This window comes from Ranitomeya variabilis, chromosome 6 (genome assembly GCF_051348905.1).
Source record: "Ranitomeya variabilis isolate aRanVar5 chromosome 6, aRanVar5.hap1, whole genome shotgun sequence".
Lineage (NCBI taxonomy): Eukaryota > Metazoa > Chordata > Amphibia > Anura > Dendrobatidae > Ranitomeya > Ranitomeya variabilis.
This window is the reverse complement of record NC_135237.1, coordinates 489,704,878-489,723,622: the sequence shown is the minus strand read 5'-3', so window position 1 is coordinate 489,723,622 and position 18,745 is coordinate 489,704,878. Positions and strand designations below refer to the sequence as shown.

Here is an 18,745-nt window from a genome sequence, read left to right as displayed (position 1 = left end):
ATATATATCTCATATACCTGTATGACAGGGGGCAAGATGAAAAGTTCATTTTATTTATGTTTTCAAAGCAAAATGCTCGCTTTCTGTAAGATTAACGTATAAGTGCTGTATAACTCGGGGGTGTTGAATAATCCCTTAATGTACACTCTATTGCATGTTATTCCTTGTTTGTGGATCAAAAGGGAGCGCGCTAAGCAGCACTTTGATCAGATCCTGGTAAAATGTACGTTCTGATGGGAGATGTGAACGTAATTGACGGTCGTGTTCCTGAATTGTGCTCTGCAGAAAAACCGCCGGTTTGATCAGTGAATTTTTAAGGAAAATATTTTAGAGTTGAGTAAAGAGATGAAAGGCTGAAGTATGTCAGAAGAAATGTCCTCTCTGAACGTGTCTCTCCATTGGTCTCCTCGAGAAGTTTTGTGTTTTAACTCTCAACATGTGATTCTTACTTGCACTGGTCACATTGTCGATATACAGTTTTTCCCTGGACAGAAGTATAGAAGAAATTGAGGTGATGTTCATTCATTCACATAAGACATGAATTAGGAAGGCACTTCGTCAATCCCGGGAGTCCAGAGCACATACTAATATCCCTGGCTACTTCTGTCGCTTCCTTGGTGTCTAAATCACCAAAGTTCCCATTAGCAGAGCTGTTACAAAGAGTATCTTACTTTGGAGGACCTGTCCTGTCCCGCATTACTCAGACAGCTCATTGATTTCAGTAGGACCTGTGTAATGCTCACAGTTACAGCATTTTTCCCGGGCTTCCCTACAGATTACAACTGGTTGATTAGGGTTGGGGAGCACTTTGGGAAGGAATTTATTAAAATTGGCTTTGGCTTTGTATGCCAACCTTGAATGAATAAAATGCAAATTGTACCGATACTTCTTTGTACATCACATTTAGAAGATCTTCTTGTGGGTTGTGATTATTTCCATTTTAAGTGTTGTCAATGAAAAAGCCAAATTGTTTCTACTGAACTTCTCAATTCACATAGTAATAAATGAATAACTAGCAAACGAACCCTATAAAGATATAATGCAAAATAAAAAGAATTGGATGTCCGTGGTGGGAAGTCCTCTACATCTTTACAGTAGAGATGGTGCAAGTAGAATTAAGTTGACTTGAAGCCTCTGAATTGTGAAGAGAAACGAGAAGCTTGTTACAACAGAGCCCAAATATAAGTACAAATATCCGTAATGAACACCTGCCCGAGGCGAAGTTTATCGGATAATAAATAACTATTCTTCACCTTAACATCTATGGCCGCGCCATGCACGAGAGCTAAGAACAGTCAACACAACCTTCACAGCACCTTAAGGCTCCACAATGACATCTTTGTGTTCTTCACGGCGGCTTCCAGGGAAAGTGCTGGTTATCAGATCTTTACAGTCTACCTCGAATTCGACATAAAATACTTGTTGGACCATGATCATATTGAGTGACATATAGAACAATGTGGTATTTTTGTGGCGCTTCCAATTTTTTTTTTTTTTTAATCTAATGTTAATTATTTTATTTTAACTGGAGTATAAGTATTCCCAGGGGATGTAACTATTTTTAAATATCTTTCCTTTCTTCCCTTTTTTAGAAAATACCAGAAAGGGACCAGAGTGCGTCTGAGACTGAACGATCTGGAGATGACCTCAAGATTCTTAGGGGCTTACACAGATACCACCCTGCTAGAGGCCGATGCTGTGCTGCTCGGAGTGCTGTAATATAGATATTCTCATTCAATAAATATATATTCTATGTAGTACGGACATGTTTTGCTATTCTATTTCCTTGTTATACTGTGCGTAATGGGAATATTTGTGACCAGTGTTTGTTTTTCTATTTATAATACTATGAAAGATACAAGTCGTTTGGTAATTTATTATTCCTTAGTTACACAGTTTCATACTTGGTACATTGTCACACCCCGATCTGTTTGACTGACAGTTTTTTCCGAAGTAGACACATAGGTAGAAACCTGTCACTCAACTCGAGCGAGGTTGGGAAGAAGCTGACCAGGAACCTGCCTCAGACTAGTTAGCCAAGACACACAGGGCCTGTAATTATGTAACTATGTAACTATGATTCGTTAAGGCTGGTGTACATGTCAACCTTATTAATTTAGAGGCTTGTTCCACTTAAAAACGTTGGCGCATCTTAACAATGGCATCTGCCTCGGTGGGCACCGCCAGAAACGTTTGAAAAAATTGCTTTGCTATGCCTCGTCTATTTTCTGCCCACTTTGGCGGATCTGGCCAGGATTGATGTGACAACAAAAGTCACAAAATTTTTGTGAAACTTTGAGTTGTGTAGAAGTTTGTCAAGTTTTCAAAGTGGTTTACGCCAGGAATCTGGATAAAAATACTGGGATGGATCTGGGCCATAGTCCCTGTATGCCTTTTCAATGCACCGGTATGTTTACTCTGCAGCCAGGTATGTTCTACTGGCTCTGATTTTTGTTGCCCATTGTCCGGGTAGCAAGAATCTGGTGACAGGTTGGCTTTAATGGCAGAGATCTTGAATAACTGCTTGTAGTAGGTTCCATAATTGCCATGTAACTTTTTACCAATTATGCCATCAGCCAGGGGTACACAAGGAGAACTGAACTTTGCACCACCATATGGCCTATCCTGTAACGAATAGTCTACCTTGCAAAATATTTTCTTTCACTGCTTCAATCACCATTGCTATTCCTTGTAAAAGTGAAAATATTGGGGCTAAAGCAACATTTTAGAGTGAAAATTACATTTTTTTTTCATTCGAGTTTGCATTAATTCCTGTGTAGCACCTGAAGGGTTAAAACATGTCCTGACATCAGTTTTGAAGTATTTGAGGGGTGCACTGTTTAAAATGGTATCACTTTTTTGGAGTGTCCAATATATAGCGCCCTCAAAGTCCTTTTAAATCTTGAGTCCCTACAGAAACAGGTTTTGTAATTTTCTTGAAAAAAATAGGAAATTGCTAAAAACTACCTTACAAAATGTAAAATGTTTGAATAATGATGCAGATGTGATGTAGACATATGGGAAATGTTATTTATTAATTATTTTATACAGCATGACTAACTGGTTTAAGGATGGAAAGATTGAAAGTGTGAATACTTGAGAATTTTTCAAAATTTTCCCCAAAATTCTGATATTTTCACAAATCATTGCAAGACATATTGACCAAAATTTACCAATAACATAAAATACAATGTGTCAGGGAAAAACAGTCTCAGAATCACTGGGATACGTTGAAGCTTTCCAGAGTTACCACATAAAGTGACACTGATCAGAATTTAAAAATCTGACCTGTTACGGTTTAACCCCTTTCCGACGTTGGGCATAATAGTACGCCGATGTCGGTCTCCTTCCCTTTGATGTGGGCTACGGCGGTGAGCCCACATCTTTCCTGGCACATATCAGCTGTTTTGAACAGCTGACATGTGCCAGGAATAGCCACGGGTGGAATCACGATCCACCCGCGGCTATTAACCTGTTAAATGCCACTGTCAAATGGTGATAGCGGCATTTAACATGCGCTTCCTGCAATCGCGCCGGAAATCCGCCCACCGGTGACCCCATCACGTGATCGCGGATCACCGGTGGGTTGGCATGACAACCATGGTTGTCACTGCCGGTTTGCTGTGAGTGCCGCCCAGTGGTCGGCGCTCATATCAAGTGAGTGTTTCAGCTATATATAGGCGATCTGATCATCACCTATATGTAGCTGAGAGGATCGGGTTATGGCAGCTTCTAGTCTCCCATGGAGACTATTGAAGTAAGTGCTGAGCCCCATAGAAGAAAAAGTCTTGTATAACATATTTAAAGTGATTATTCCGATTAGTGTTTTAGATTTGTTGTCTCTAAGCGCTCAAACCCTGCTGGATATCAAACACTAACATTTTTTTAAATGGATGCTTCACCTTTGACCAAATCCTTGTGGTACAACATGGCTCCTAAACATGGCACACAGATCACAAAAGACTATCCATTGCACTTTGTCTTGTTACTTATGGGGAACCTTGGACTGTTGTAAATCTTCACCCAGATGGGTCACATTGGTCAAAGCAAACGTGAACCAAACGTGAAATTATTTGTATCCTCCCTTCACTAAATTGTTTAAATCGTCTATAATTTCTCGGCTTTTAATTAAGCTGGTCCTGGCTAACACTCTTATATGGAACAGCTGCATTTGGAGTAGTGTGCTGTATTTTTATACAATTATACAGGTAGGAATTAGTGGGGAAGTGCAATAACATCAGGAACTTCCAGGTGGACACCAGCATTAATTGTTGGTACATTTTAGACACCGTCAAGTGTGAAGCGCCCTTGGGCCTTGGTGCAGAAATGTCTCATTATGCTGTAGAGTTAATGACCGAGGAGATGCGTCTACACATTATCGGGTACATGATTACACAGCATTTACCATTGCTGCCTTTACCCTGTACATTTTCCTCCAGATTTACAGCTGCAGCACAGAGATATCTGGTCCTACACCTTCTCCTCCTCTTCGGGCCGGTGTGAAGTAAAGTGCTTCATCTGTTCAAAAGGGGTTTCTCATTTTCATGGGTCAAGTTGCAAAGTGCTTGTGGGGAAAAAAGCTATTTTGGAATCTGCTCTACTGAAAGATTTTGAATTCTCGTATTTCCAGCTTCTTTCCTAGATCACTAGTTAAGTCTGCAGTGGCCGGTTTCCTAGATGAAGGAGCGTGCGCTTTCAAGTTGTCTACAGTACAGCCTCAAGCGCTGTTTTTAAAACTGACCAGATCACTAGATGTGGCCGGCTTCAGAGCCTTGGCTGGCAGTGTCGGAGAGCGTGCTGTTTGGGTCTGTAGCTCAGCCATTTGCTGGACTGAACTGTTTCTTCAGGAGCACACCTTTCCTGGGAGGCAGGGGGGAGCACTGTGCTCCTGATGAACAAATATGACACAAGCCTTTTAAATTGCTCAACCAAACAAATTACCGTATCTTGTAATGAAATCCAAAGATATGTCTCATCTTCCAGAGTAATGGAGAGGACGTTTTCCCTCTCAATGCTATCCACAAGTGAGGCTTAGTGATTGTTTGCCTAAGCAAAGGATCCCAACTACATGGAAGTGCACTGCATAAATGTCTTATTTCATACAATGATTTGCACTTTTTTTGTCATGCTGAAAGGATCATTTGCACAAACTATTCCACAGACTTCTTCTGTCTCTTTGTTTGTTGGTCAAAATATTTCAAGCTGTATGGCTGAGCAACAGTGGCCTGGAAAATGCAGCCGTTTCTAAATATCCAGTTTTACCATCGTTGCTAAAATATATACACACCTTTTGTCGAAATTTTTTTATTTTACTTAAAGGGGTTGACAATTGCTATAATTTTCTGTGAGAAATACTTTATTTTCTGGAACAAGTTCAAGGGTGCCAACATTTTCGGCCATGGTTATATAAGCAGAGCACAAACAAGAAAACCTCTGCAGATGAGGCATGTCCTCTCTTGCTTGACATGTACACCATGATTTGTCCTTTTTGGGAACAATTTTTTTAGCAAGTACCCTAAGTGCATATACCATAAAGGTGGCAAGTGTATGCACTATGGGTTCTGAGAACTCTCTATAGGAGGCACAACATGAGACCACAAACGATTGGGGAAAATTCCCACTTCTGTCCAAGGTATACAGGTGTGTGGTGGTGCCAACCAGGACCACATGGGTCATAGAAATCATGATCACAATCGCCCTATATCATAGAATGATATATGAACTTCTATACTTTCTCGGAAGATGTAGACAAGCCCCATTGTTATGAGGGAGGTTCAGTGGTATAATTGTACCTAGTAGCGCAAATCCCAGTCTGTAATAGAAAAGGTAAAATGTGCCCACATTACAGCTCTCTGAGGTTCTAAGTCTTTTATAAGGGGCCAGTCACATGGTTATATTGCACCATGCTGGCTAGCAGCCAATCGGTGGTGCCCAAACTACTAGATTGGGCAGGATGCCCAGCACCTTCTTTGGTTCACTACACAAAATACTGAAAACCCATTTTTATCTTTGCTATGGGGCCCTTCCCCCTATTTGGGCCTTCAACTACAATAATAAGTACCTAATAAAGTATGCAAAATTTGTGGTGGGATTGTTTGTAGATAAGAAGGGGTCCTGATGCGGTGTGTGGGACGGGCACAATCTTTACCCTCCGTTACATGAAGTACAATAATTCGGATAGGAGGGGACGGCCTGTGTTTTGGGTGTGAGAAGTGTAAATAGCAGCTTCTCTTCAGCCGCTCGCCCCGTCCGGCACTACAGGGGTTAGAGAGCAGTCTGTGATATCCCCACTGTTACACTCAGCCAGGAGCGGAGAACTTTCATTTACCGACTGGCTGGCTTTGGTAAATAGAGGGTGGGGGGGATGTCCCCTTCCCCAATTAGTGTTGCAACTTGTACAGATCAATGTCAGGTTAAAGTGAGATGCCTACTCAAGTGGTGGGTGTTGCAAGTATTAGAGAGGTGCCGGGACCAGAGAGGGGGCTCCTTCTCTTTCAACAGGCCGGATTCTTTCAGCTGAACTGCAGTGTGCAGGAATTCTTGTGTGAAAAACAACTGGCACAATGCTTCAGTCCTAACCTCCTCACCCCTGACGGCATGGGAAAGTGCACTGCTCAGCTGTAACTTATAGAAAGGCCGCGCTAGTCATGAGAAATGTGGATAACTGCGAAGGAAAGATTTCCCTGCTAGGCACATGTCATATTGCTTGTCAAGCGGCTTAATTGGGGAAATTAGGCTTGCCTCTAACGATGAAAGTCGCTACGCCGCTGGGGTGTCAGAAGCCACTGGTAGTCTAATGAATAAGAAAAATAGAATTTAAATATATTCCCAACTACTGAGAAAATCATACTGAAGAGTTTACTTTTTAATATTGAAAGTATGTGTATTCTTACTTTTTTTTTAAAGGAGTATTCTCAAATTTGGAAGTTATCCTCTATCCACAGGATAAGGGATAATATCCCGATTGCTGGGGGGGGGGTTGGCTGACTGTTGGGATCCCCATCAATCCTGAGATTCAGGATGGTGGTTGATCATGTGTGTCACCCACTATTAGATAAATATTGAGAAATAAACCAGTAAAAGGTACGTACAATGCTTAGAACTTTATTTAGTGGGTAAGAATTTCATGATCACTGGGGGTTAGACTGCTGAGACTTCCATTAGTTCCGAGAATGGGGCTCTGAAGAGCAGTCTCAAAGAGAAAGTACAACAGCGGTACACATGAAACATTAACTTTACCCCAGTCCTCTGCTGTCCAATCCCTGTACTTCCTCAAAGTTATTTTCTCTAATGAAGCCCCCATCAGACTGTTTGGGGCATCTGGAAGAATGATTGGAGAAGAGAAGCTGAGGTGACCCTTCATGTATAGGGTTGCTTTTCATCTATGGAGAGGGCTCACTCACAATTTCTCCTAAGAACACTGCCATGAATAAAGAATGGTATCTAACAATCCTCCAAGTGCAATGTCTCCCAATGATGTAGGAGCAAATTGTGGATTAACAATGCTTTTCCCATCATGATGGAGACCATGTTGCAAGGAAAAGGTGATATCTGAGTGACATGGAGAACAAGACATTGACAGTTTGGGTCCATGGCCTAGAAACTCCCCAGATCTCAATCCCATTGAGAACTTGTGGTCAGTCCTAAAAAGCGAGTGGACAAACAAAAACAGAAATTGTAATAACCTCAACTGTTGTCATCAGTCAGGATCTGGCCCAGAAGCTGAGATCCAGCTGCCAGGGCAATTTGTAGAAGTCTTGAAAAATACGGGACAATTCTGTAATTATTGAGTCTTTCCATAAACTTGATGTATTTGTCAATAAACGTTTAGAAACTTTTGAAATGCTGATAATTGTAGTTCAGTGACCAGAGCACTGTGTCTAAAAGACCTAAAAACCAAAGCAGAAAACTGAAAATCAAAATTTGTGTGAGTTTCAAAACTTTTGGCCACGACTTTATACCCGCACTTCTTGTTGCATGTGTTTCCAATGTAGAGCTGGGACTAAGCTGCCAGACGCCTTTGCAGAAGATTAACACTCTTGAAAATAAAATGATTTTAAAGAGGTCCTTTCAACAGGTCAAACGTGTCCAGTTTTTGCTCTTATTTTACTACCACATTAGTATTCAGTTTTTGTGTATATTTTTTTTTAATCCACGATTGCCATACCGTTCCAGGGATATGAGCCTTTTGATTTAGTGTTCATTTTTATGGTCTTTTCCAAGGGGGCGTTGCCTACAGAAGTCTCTATGGGTGTGTCTTTACGATGATAAAGACAATAAAAAATGTAGTATGAAATAAAAAGCCCCATATCGCTGGAATTGTATAATGGATTAAGAAAAACAAAATAATTGGGGGGGGGGGGGGGGGGGTAGCAGAAAAAAAAGCCAAAAAACCCCACACTTGGTGTCAGGTTTTCTTTAACCCCTTTCCAACTGACATATTTACCTCTAAGGTTGCCTCCCCTGTTTGCTGCTGGCTTCGGCAATGAGTGAGCCCGAAGCTTTTCTGGCACATTTGAGCTGTAATTTGCCCCTAACAGCCGCGGGTGGAATCACACTTCACCCACACCTGTTAACATGTTAAATGCGGCTGTCAATCTCTGACAGCGGCGGCATTTGACACAATCGCGCCGGACGTGTGTCACTAATCCCACGCATGGGTCACCGATGGGTTGACATGACAACCCAGGGTCTGCAGCAGACCCCTTTGGTTGTCATCGCCGGGCTGCACAGGCGATCAGATAGTCTCACATGGAGACTATTGAAGCAAGTAAAGAGAGAATAAAAAAAACTTGAAAAAATAAAAAAAAGACAAAAGTTTAAATCCCTCCCCCATTTGCCTCATTCAAAATAAAACAATAAAAAAACAAATATTTGGTATTGCTGCGTTCAGAATCGCCCGATCTAACAATGCATAAAAATAATTAATCCGATTGGTAAAAGTCATAACGAGAAAAAAATCAAAACACCAGAATTGTTTGTTGGACGTCACAACATTGCATTAAAATGCAATAACGGGCGATCAAAAGATCATATCTACACCAAAATGGCAAAATGGTATCAATAAAAACATCAGATTGGCATGCAAAAAATAAGCTCTCACCCAGCCCAAGGTCATGAAAAATTGAGTTGCTACAGGTCTCAGAAAAGCTGACTTTTTTTTTTTCGAAAAACTTTGGGTTTTTTTTTTCATCACTTAAATAAAAAAGAACCTATACATGTTTGGTGTCTATGAACTCGTAATGACCTGAAGATTCATACTGGCAGGTCAGTTTAGTGAACATGGTAAGAAAAAATAGAAAAAAAATTTTGGAATTGCACTTTTTTATAATTTCACCGCACTTCGAATTTTGTTCCCGTTTTCCAGTACATGATATGTTAAAACCAAGGGTGTTGTTCAAAAGTACAACTCGTCCCGCAAAAAATAAGCCTTCACATGGCCATATTGACTGGAAAAATAAAAAAGTTATGGCCCTGGGAAGAAGGGGAGCGAAAAACAAACTCGTAAAGGAAAAATTGGACAAAACCAAACCACCCAGACATGAAGCAAGCAATGGAGGCAGCACACCAAAAGAGAAGGCGGAAAACAGTGGTTTATTAGCCCATAATGGCTGAAAATGGTTCCGTTCTGAAGTGTGCTCGAGGAAGGTTCACACCTCAGAACTGAAACGTTGCCGTTACTGTTTTTTTACACCTTTGTTGGCGTGATGACTTCATTTGATGCTTGATTTTTATATATATATATATATATATATATATATATATATATATATATATATATATATATATATATATATCCGCCCCAGCAGCAAGCATGGCGAAGGACCTTTACCGTCCCCCAGGGCCAGCTACCACCTTCTTTGACCACTTTACTACCTGGCTACTTCATTTCCTTTCTGCGGACATCCCCACTATCATGGGCGACTTCAACATCCCCATTGACACTTCCCTCTCAGCTGCCACTAAACTTCTATCTCTCACTTCTTCCTGCGGCCTCACTCAATGGTCTTCCGCAGCCACTCACAAAGATGGTCACACACTGGACCTCATCTTCACCCCCCTCTGCTCCCTTTCTAACCTCTCTAACCTCTTCCTCTTCTGACCACAATCTACTCACATTCTCTTCCCTCTCCACTCCTTTTCCACAATCCCCACCCCACAAACTTGCATACCCTCGCAGAAGTCTTAAACACCTTGATCTACACTCACTCTCTGAATCCCTCCTCCCTCTCACAGACATAAGTTCCCTACAAAATGCGGATGATGCTGCCGCTATATATGACACCACAATAGCTGTAGCTTTGGAATCTCTTGCCCCTCTCACACATACCAACGCTCACAAAATCAACAGACAGCCCTAGCACACCAGCCTGACCAAAGAACTGAGGCGCGAGAATCCAGGGCTGCTGAGTGGAGATGGAAAAGATCCCACTCCAACGAGCACTTCATCACACTCAAACAGTCCCTCACTACTTTCAAGACCACACTCGCCACAGCTAAACAAACCTACTTCTCATCTCTCATATCCTCCCTGTGTCGCAACCCTAAACAGTTATTCAACACCTTCAATTCTCTCCTCCGTCCCCCAGCACCTCCTCCCTCCCCACATCTCAGCTGAAGACACTGCCTCATTTTTCAAGCAGAAGATTGAGAACATCAGAGACAGTTTTAGTCGACAACCCCCAGAGCCCTTCCTCCCAACTGCCCAGCCCTCCACCTCCAAAACCAACTTCTCCACTATTACAGAAGATCGACTCTCCACTCTACTCTCAAGATCGCATCTCACCACCTGTGCACTTGACCCGATCCCATCCAACTTCATCCCAAACCTCGCCACAGTCTTCATCCCAACCCTAACCCATCTCTTCAACCTATCACTAACAACTGGTGTTTTCCCCTCAAGCTTTAAACATGCCTCTATCACACCTATCCTCAAAAAGCCCTCTCTCGACCCATCCTCTGTATCTAGCTATCGCCCTATATCACTTCTCCCCTATGCCTCCAAACTACTGGAACACGTCCATCTTGACCGCTAACAATCTGGCTTCCGGTCACACCATTCCACTGAAACTGCCCTAAGTAAGGTCACCAATGACCTATTAACCGCCAAGAGCAAGCTACACTACTCTGTCCTCCTCCTGGACCTGTCCTCTGCCTTTGACACAGTGGACCATTCCCTATTGATACAGACCCTCTCATCCCTTGACATCACAGACTTGGCCCTATCCTGGATCTCATCATACCTAACAGACCGGACATTCAGCATCTCCCACTCACACACCACCTCACCTCACCCCCTATCTGTCGGAGTCCCACAAGGTTCAGTTCTAGGGCCCCTGCTCTTCTCCACTTACACCTTTGGCCTGGGTCAGCTGATAGAATCTCACGGTTTTCGGTATCACGGTTTTCGGTATGACGACACAAAGATCTACATCTCTGGACCAGATATCACCACCCAACTAACCAGAATCCCTCAATGTCTGTCTGCTATTTCATCCTTCTTCTCCGCTAGATTTCTAAAACTTGGACAAAACAGAATTCATCATCTTTCCCCTAGTCCATGCCCTCATCATCTCCCGCGAAGACTACTGTAACCAGCTCTGTGGCCTCCCCTCTAACACTCTCGCACCCCTCCAATCTATTCTAAACTCTGCTGCCTGACTAATCCACCTGTCCCCTCGCTATTCCCCAGCCTCTCCCCTCTGTCAATCCCTTCACTGGCTCCCCATTACCCAGAGACTCCAATACAAAACCCTAACCTTGACATACAAAGCCATCCACAACCTGTCTCCTCCATACATCTGTGACCTCTCCCGGTACTTACCTACACGCGACCCCCGATCCTCACAAGATCTCCTTCTCTACTCCCCTCTTATCTCCTCACAATCGCATACAAGATTTCTCTCGTGCATCACCCCTACTCTGGAACCCTCTACCACAACACATCAGACTCTCACCTACCATCTAACCTTCAAAAAGAACCTGAAGACCTACCTCTTCCAACAAGCCTACAACCTGCAGTAACCACGATCCACCAAACCGCTGCATGACCAGCTCTATCCTCACCTACTGTATCCTCACCCATCGCTTGTAGATTGTGAGCCCTCGCAGGGTCCTCTCTCCTCCTGTACCAGATGTGACCTGTATTGTTTAAGACTATTGTACTTGTTTTTATGTATACCCCTCCTCACATGTAAAGTGCCATGGAATAAATGAAGCTATAATAATAATTATATATATGATTTATCTCTGTCTATACTCTGAGCACGGACTTGACTTTCGTTATCACACGTCACTATATGAGCACGGCCTGTTAATGCTCCATAGAAGCCCTCCACATCACCTTCAGATCCTCTCTAATAAGACACATTAATATATTTCTCTTGTTCGTCAGATTTCTGTCAGTCGCTCAGTACAGGAACAACAGTGGTAAAGAACTTTCCTGAGCTTCGATGTCCTGTATTCGTCAGGCAGCTCTGACAAGGGTACTTTTAGCTTTCAAACCTCTTTTCTGAGAAATCATAAAAATCTCCAGAATTCAAGTATCGTCTGCCTGAAATCTAATCAGTGAGCCAAGTTCATCGCCCCTGACGCCACAACACGCTCCCCGCAGACTGCTCTTCTTTATGGAGTAATTAGAGATGTCTGCATTTCTGGCCATGGACTCTGCAGAGTCTTCTCACAGCAGCCCCTGGGTATAGGTGAAGATAAGTATCTCTACATAAATATTTTATACATATGAACACTTGTCTTGATACAACTCTGACTATCGACACAATTGTTTCCTGTGACGGGTTTGACGCTGAAGGAACGTTGCTCATCAGATGATGCAAGATCCACACTGATGGATTCCCATTCTGGGGCAGATGTTTTTCCTTCCGTACCCTTTGGGGCAATTTGTAAGTTGCATTGTGATATTGGTCTTGGTACAGCAATAAAAATAATACCTGTTTTCTAATAATCCTATGTTACATGGCTTAGATATCAAGTTTTGAAGCCACATGAACATTAGCCTGGAAGTACGTTGGTGGCAGTGACGTAGTGCGGGTTACCAGCGCCCAGGACAAGGTAAGTATTTGCTCCCCTTAACTCTAGAGCTGTTAGTGATCCCAGAACCCCTAATTCCCCAAATATCAGAAAGATACTGATGTAATTAGAGCTTGCACTTTGACCGAATTTTTCAGTGCTTTTTGCTAAAATTTTATAAATAAAAATTTACACATTAATTTTTATTTTGTTTTGCTTTTTATTTCAGTAAAAAATTTATTACTCTAGCCCAAGTCTAATGATTTCTAGGATTAGAAAAAGTGTAAAAATATAAAAGCAGCTTATAATAGTGAATGATGACAGTAATGAATTAGGTAACTCTATTCTATACTGTCTGTGCATTATGTGCTAATCTTCAGTACGTTTCTGTTATGCAGAGGACAGCAGTGGAGATGAGCTTCTCATTATACTGAGCCTTGTAATTTGTTTCTGCCTATGCAGAGCGTAGCAGGCAATTACAAACTCATCATCTTTTTTGCTCTGCTTAAAGGGAATCTGTCACCACATTTCACCTATCTAAACTATTAATATGGGCATACAGGCTATAGAATGCTGAAAACAGTCATTCCAGTATGCCTCATATCAGATGTCTTGTTGCTGAGAAACCATCTTTAATCACTTTATATAAATGACCCCTTCCAGGCTCGGGGGCGGTTGGTGCCTAGATAACTCTGGGGGAGTTACCTGTATGATGCGTGATGGCCGCTCTCTGCTCTCCCGATCTCACTGCAGAGCTGTGTGTGATTATACCTGTCACATCTGCAGGTTCCTCTCAGCCTCCATCTCACAGGCAGACAGGGTTGCAATACAACAGAGTTCAGAGAGCTGCAAAAAATGTGCTTGCAAAAAGACAAAGTTCATTTCTCCTGTTCTGTTTTAGTTACCGTACGTCTTTGTCTTCTTGTAATCACATTTTTTGCAGCTTTCTGATCTCGGCTGTATTGCAACAATATTGCAACCTTGTCTGCCTGTGAGATTGAAGGTGAGAGGAACCTGAAGATGTGTCAGGTGTCAGGTATAATAACACACAGCTCTGCAGTGAGAACAGAGAGCAGCCATTACGCATAACCAGGGCCGGCTCCAGGTTTCTGTTGGCCCCTTTTAACACACAACACGATTCACGATACACAGATAAGCAATATAGGTATAGTACAATTTCAAAGATTTCACTTCTTTTACTTACTTTTTACATTACATGAGTACTTATTCTAATTTCTACAACCGCTCAGAAACCATTCGGTATTGTCCTCCATACAGAAGCGAAGGAAAGAGTTGTCTCAGGAGATTAGAAAGAAAATTATAAACAAACATGTCAAAGGTAAAAGGTATAAGACCACCTCCAAGCAGCTTGATGTTCCTGTGACTACAGTTGCACATATTATTCAGAAATGTAAGATCCATGGGGCTGTAGCCAACCTCCCTGGACGCCACGTGGCCGCAGGAGGAAAATTGATGACAAATCAAAGAGACGAATAGTAACGACAAATACGAATGGTAACAAAAGAGCCCAGAAAAACTTCTAAACAGATTAAAGGTGAACTGCAAGCTCAAGGAACATCAGTGTCAGATCACACCATCCGTCGTTGTATGAGCCAAAGTAGACTTTGTAACAACCCTGCCGGCATCACTGCATGGCCTTCCATCCCCACCTGCCTGATACATCAACTCACTCACCCCGAGGCCATGCTCTGAGATCTGTCTGCTGCCGGCTCCATGCCATGTGCTTCATGGCCGCTTGCTCTGTGTACACTTCCTGGCATAGGGGGGCGGCCTGGCAAATACGGATTCTTATTGAGACAGTGTGCACCTCCCTATGGTGTCCCCGGCCAATTGCCTAGAGGCCTCTGATACTTAAGCCGTCCTCACCCATTGGAGGACGCCTGAGCAAACTATTTCCCTCATTTAGTGTTTGCTACTGAGCTGCCAGGTTGTGTTCTGTTTCTAAGGGTACCGTCTCACATTGGCACTTTGATCGCTACGACGGCACGATCCGTGACGTTCCAGCGATATCCATACGATATCGCTGTGTCTGACACGCAGCGGCGATCAGGGACCCTGCTGAGAATCGTACGTCGTAGCAGATCGTTTGAAACTTTATTTAGTCGCTGGATCTCCCGCTGTCATCGCTGCATTGGTGTGTGTGACACCGATCCAGCGATGCGTTCGCTTGTAACCAGGGTAAACATCGGGTTACTAAGTGCAGGGCCGCGCTTAGTAACCCGATGTTTACCCTGGTTACCATCGTAAATGTAAAAAAAACCAAACAGTACATACTTACATTCCGGTGTCCGTCAGGTCCCTGGCCGTCTGCTTCCCGCACTGACTGTGAGCGCCGGCCGTAAAGTGAAAGCAGAGCACAGCGGTGACGTCACCGCTCTGCTTTGGCCGGCGCTTACACAGGATGCAGGAGGAGTGCAGGGAAGTGGACGCCAGGCACCGGAATGTGAGTGTGTTTTTTTAATTTTACGTTTACGCTGGTAACCAGGGTAAACATCGGGTTACTAAGCGCGGCCCTGCGCTTAGTAACCCGATGTTTACCCTGGTTACCCGGGGACTTCGCCATCGTTGGTCGCTGGAGAGCTGTCTGTGTGACAGCTCTCCAGCGACCACACATCGACTTACCAACGATCACGGCCAGGTCGTATCGCTGGTCGTGATCGTTGGTAAATCGTTTTGTGTAACGGTACCCTAAGGGCTGCAATACGCAGGCCTTTATCCGTATTGTTTGTGTATCCATGTCCGTTCCTGTTCCTTCTTTGTTTGCCATTCCCACCCTGCTGTGTGTACCTCTGCCTTATCTCTCTTCTCTGTTTGCCACTACCAGTGGCTCTGCACTGTTCGCCACTACCCGTGGCTCTCCTCTGCTTTGGTTGCCACAACCGTGGCTCTGTGCTTTTCTGCTTTGCTCGCCACAACCTGTGGTTCTCCGCCTCCTGGCTCTTGGCATTGCCTCCTGCGATTCTGGCTCTTGGCATTACCTCCTGCATCTCCGCTCTTGGCTCCGTCCTTATCTCCGCCTTCTCCTTCTCTGCTCTTAGCTGCGTTTCTGTCCTTGGCTCCGCCTCCTGCTCTCAACTCCGCCTCCTGTGGTTCTGCTTTGCCTCCGCTCTTGCGGTCTTGCTCTATCTCCGTTCTGCAACTTGCCGCACAGGTCTCTACCTGTTTCTTTATATTCACCAGTCCAAACAGGTCCCTACCTGTTCCCATACACCTTCCAGTCTGAACAGGTTCTTGCCTGTTTCCATACACCCGCCTGTATACCAGTTCCTACCAGAGAATCAGCCCTGTCCGTCTGACCTGCCAGAGTGCCAGCTGTGCCCGCCTGCCTGTGTGTCTGTCAAGCCCGTCAGGGCCTCTGCCGTACCTGTCCACCAGCCAGTGTCACAGCCGTGCCTGCCTGTGTCCTGTCCCCCCGGTGAGATCAGCGTCCACAGCCAGACACCACCCTGGAGTGGTACCTGGTAGCTACCTGCTGCACAAGTCTGACCTCACCATCAGAGGCTCCAGCGAACACCTAGGAAGCTACTTTATTCCAGAGTAGTCTGGTCTGTGGTCCAGTGGGGCCACACCCTCATACGCCCGTGCCAACCCGTCTGGGCGCGAGCATTACAGACTTCGTGGGAGACGACCAAGGAGGACACCATTGTTGAAAAAAAAAATATATAAAAAAGCCAGACTGGAATTTGCCAAACTACATGTTGACAAGCCACAAAGCTTCTGGGAGAATGTCCTATGGACAGATGAGGCAAAAATAGAACTTTTTGGCAAGGAAGATCAGCTCTATGTTCACAGATGGAAAAACAAAGCATATCAAGAAAAGAACACTGTCCCTACTGTGAAACATGGAGGAAGCTCTGTTATGTTCTGGGGCTGCTTTGCTACATCTGGCACAGGGTGTCTAGAATCTGTGCAGGGTACAATGAAATCTTAAGTCTATCAAGGGATTCTAGAGGGAAATGTGCTGCCCAGTGTCCGAAAGCTTGGTCTCGGTCGCAGGTCATGGGTCTTGCAACAGGATAATGACCCAAAACACACAGCTAAAAACACCCAAGAATGGCTAAGAGGAAAACATTGCACTCTTCTGAAGTGGCCTTCTATGAGCCCTGACCTAAATCCTATTGAGCATCTTTGGAAAGAGCTGAAACATGCTGTCTGGAAAAGGCAACCTTCAAACACGAGACAACTGGATCAGTTTGCTCTTGAGGAATGGGCCAAAATACCTGTCGAGAGGTACAGAATTCACAGTGCAAGGATTCTCAGCAGCACGTAGGTTTTTATTACATAGAACAATGTGACGCCGAGAGTTACTGGTAATTGGCCGGTGTAAATGCAAACCTAGTAACGTCAAACCAATTATTTTTGTAAAAGTTTTCCAGAAACTCCATGAATCCTGCAAGCAAAATGTTTATTTTTTATTATTTATTTTTGTTTTGTTTCCTTTAAGGATCTGATTGTGTTTCCTTCTTCCATCTCTTCTTTACCTGTTACATTGAGGAAAGTTGATAGCGCCCCTTTGGAGCTCCCTCCTTGTTGCCTGTGCACTCAGGCACCTTTTCATGGATGTCTGCAGGAAATAAGCCATTATCTTAAGAACAATAAACAAATGCTGCTCACTGTCTCAGTTTTCCTACAAGCTTTGGGTGCGGTGGAGACATCCTATACATTCACAGCTTGTGCTTTCTCTGTGATGCTTCATGCAGTAGGGGAGAACACCAGCATTATAATGTTGATAGGGGCTTGTTCAGACCAGCGTATTACATGTCTGTGTGCTCTCCGTCTGCCACATGGGCTTGGGAATAATGATGGCGCTATATACACGTGCTTCTCACTAAATTAGAATATCATCAAAAAGTTAATTTATTTCAGTTCAATACAAAAAATTAATCTCATATATTACATAGTCATTACAAACACAGTGATATATTTCAAGTGTTTATTTCTGTTAGTGTTGGTGATTATGGCTTACAGCCAATGAAAACCCAAATGTCATTATCTCAGTAAATTAGAATACTTTATAACCCCAGCTTGAAAAAATGATTTTAATATCCGAAATGTTGGCCTAGTGAAATGTATGTTCAGTAAATGCACTCAATACTTGGTCGGGGTTCCTTTTGCATCAATTACTGCATCGATGCGGCGTGGCATGGAGGCAATCAGCCTGTGGCACTGCTGAGATGTTATGGAAGCCCAGGTTGCTTTGATAGCAGCCTTCAGCTCATCTGCATTGTTGGGTCTGGTGTCTCATCTTCCTCTTGACAATACCCCATAGATTCCCTATGGGGTTAAGGTCAGGTGAGTTTGCTGGCCAATGAAGCACAGTAATACTGTTGTTTGCAAACCAGGTATTGGTACTTTTGGCAGTGTGGACAGGTGCCAAGTCCTGCTGGAGAATTCAACTTCAATCTCCAAAAAGCTTCTCGGCAGAGGGAAGCATGAAGTGCTCTAAAATTTCCTGGTAGACGGCTGTGCTGTCTTTGGCCTTGATAAAACACAGTGGACCTACACTAGCAGATGACATGGCTCCTCAAGCCATCACTGATTGTGGATACTTCACTCTAGACCTCAAGCAGCTTGGATTGTGGTCTCTCCAGATTCTGGGACCTTGATTTCCAAATGAAATGCAAAAATTACTTTAATCTGAAGACAACACCTTGGACCACTGAGCAACAGTCCAGTTCTTTTTCTCCTTGACCCAGGT

General features: G+C 43.6%; 1 protein-coding gene across 1 annotated transcript in view; it reads left to right on the top strand.

Annotated features, from left to right (window-relative positions):
- Window positions 1-1,760, top strand: part of MRPS28 (mitochondrial ribosomal protein S28) — a 104,202-nt gene extending 102,442 nt beyond the window's left edge. Inside the window, exon 3 of the mRNA XM_077270709.1 lies at window positions 1,593-1,760. Within this exon, the coding sequence (XP_077126824.1) occupies window positions 1,593-1,719 (127 nt within the window). The 3' untranslated portion in view covers window positions 1,720-1,760. The remainder of the gene's footprint in view (window positions 1-1,592) is intronic.
- Window positions 1,761-18,745: the final 16,985 nt, after the last annotated feature.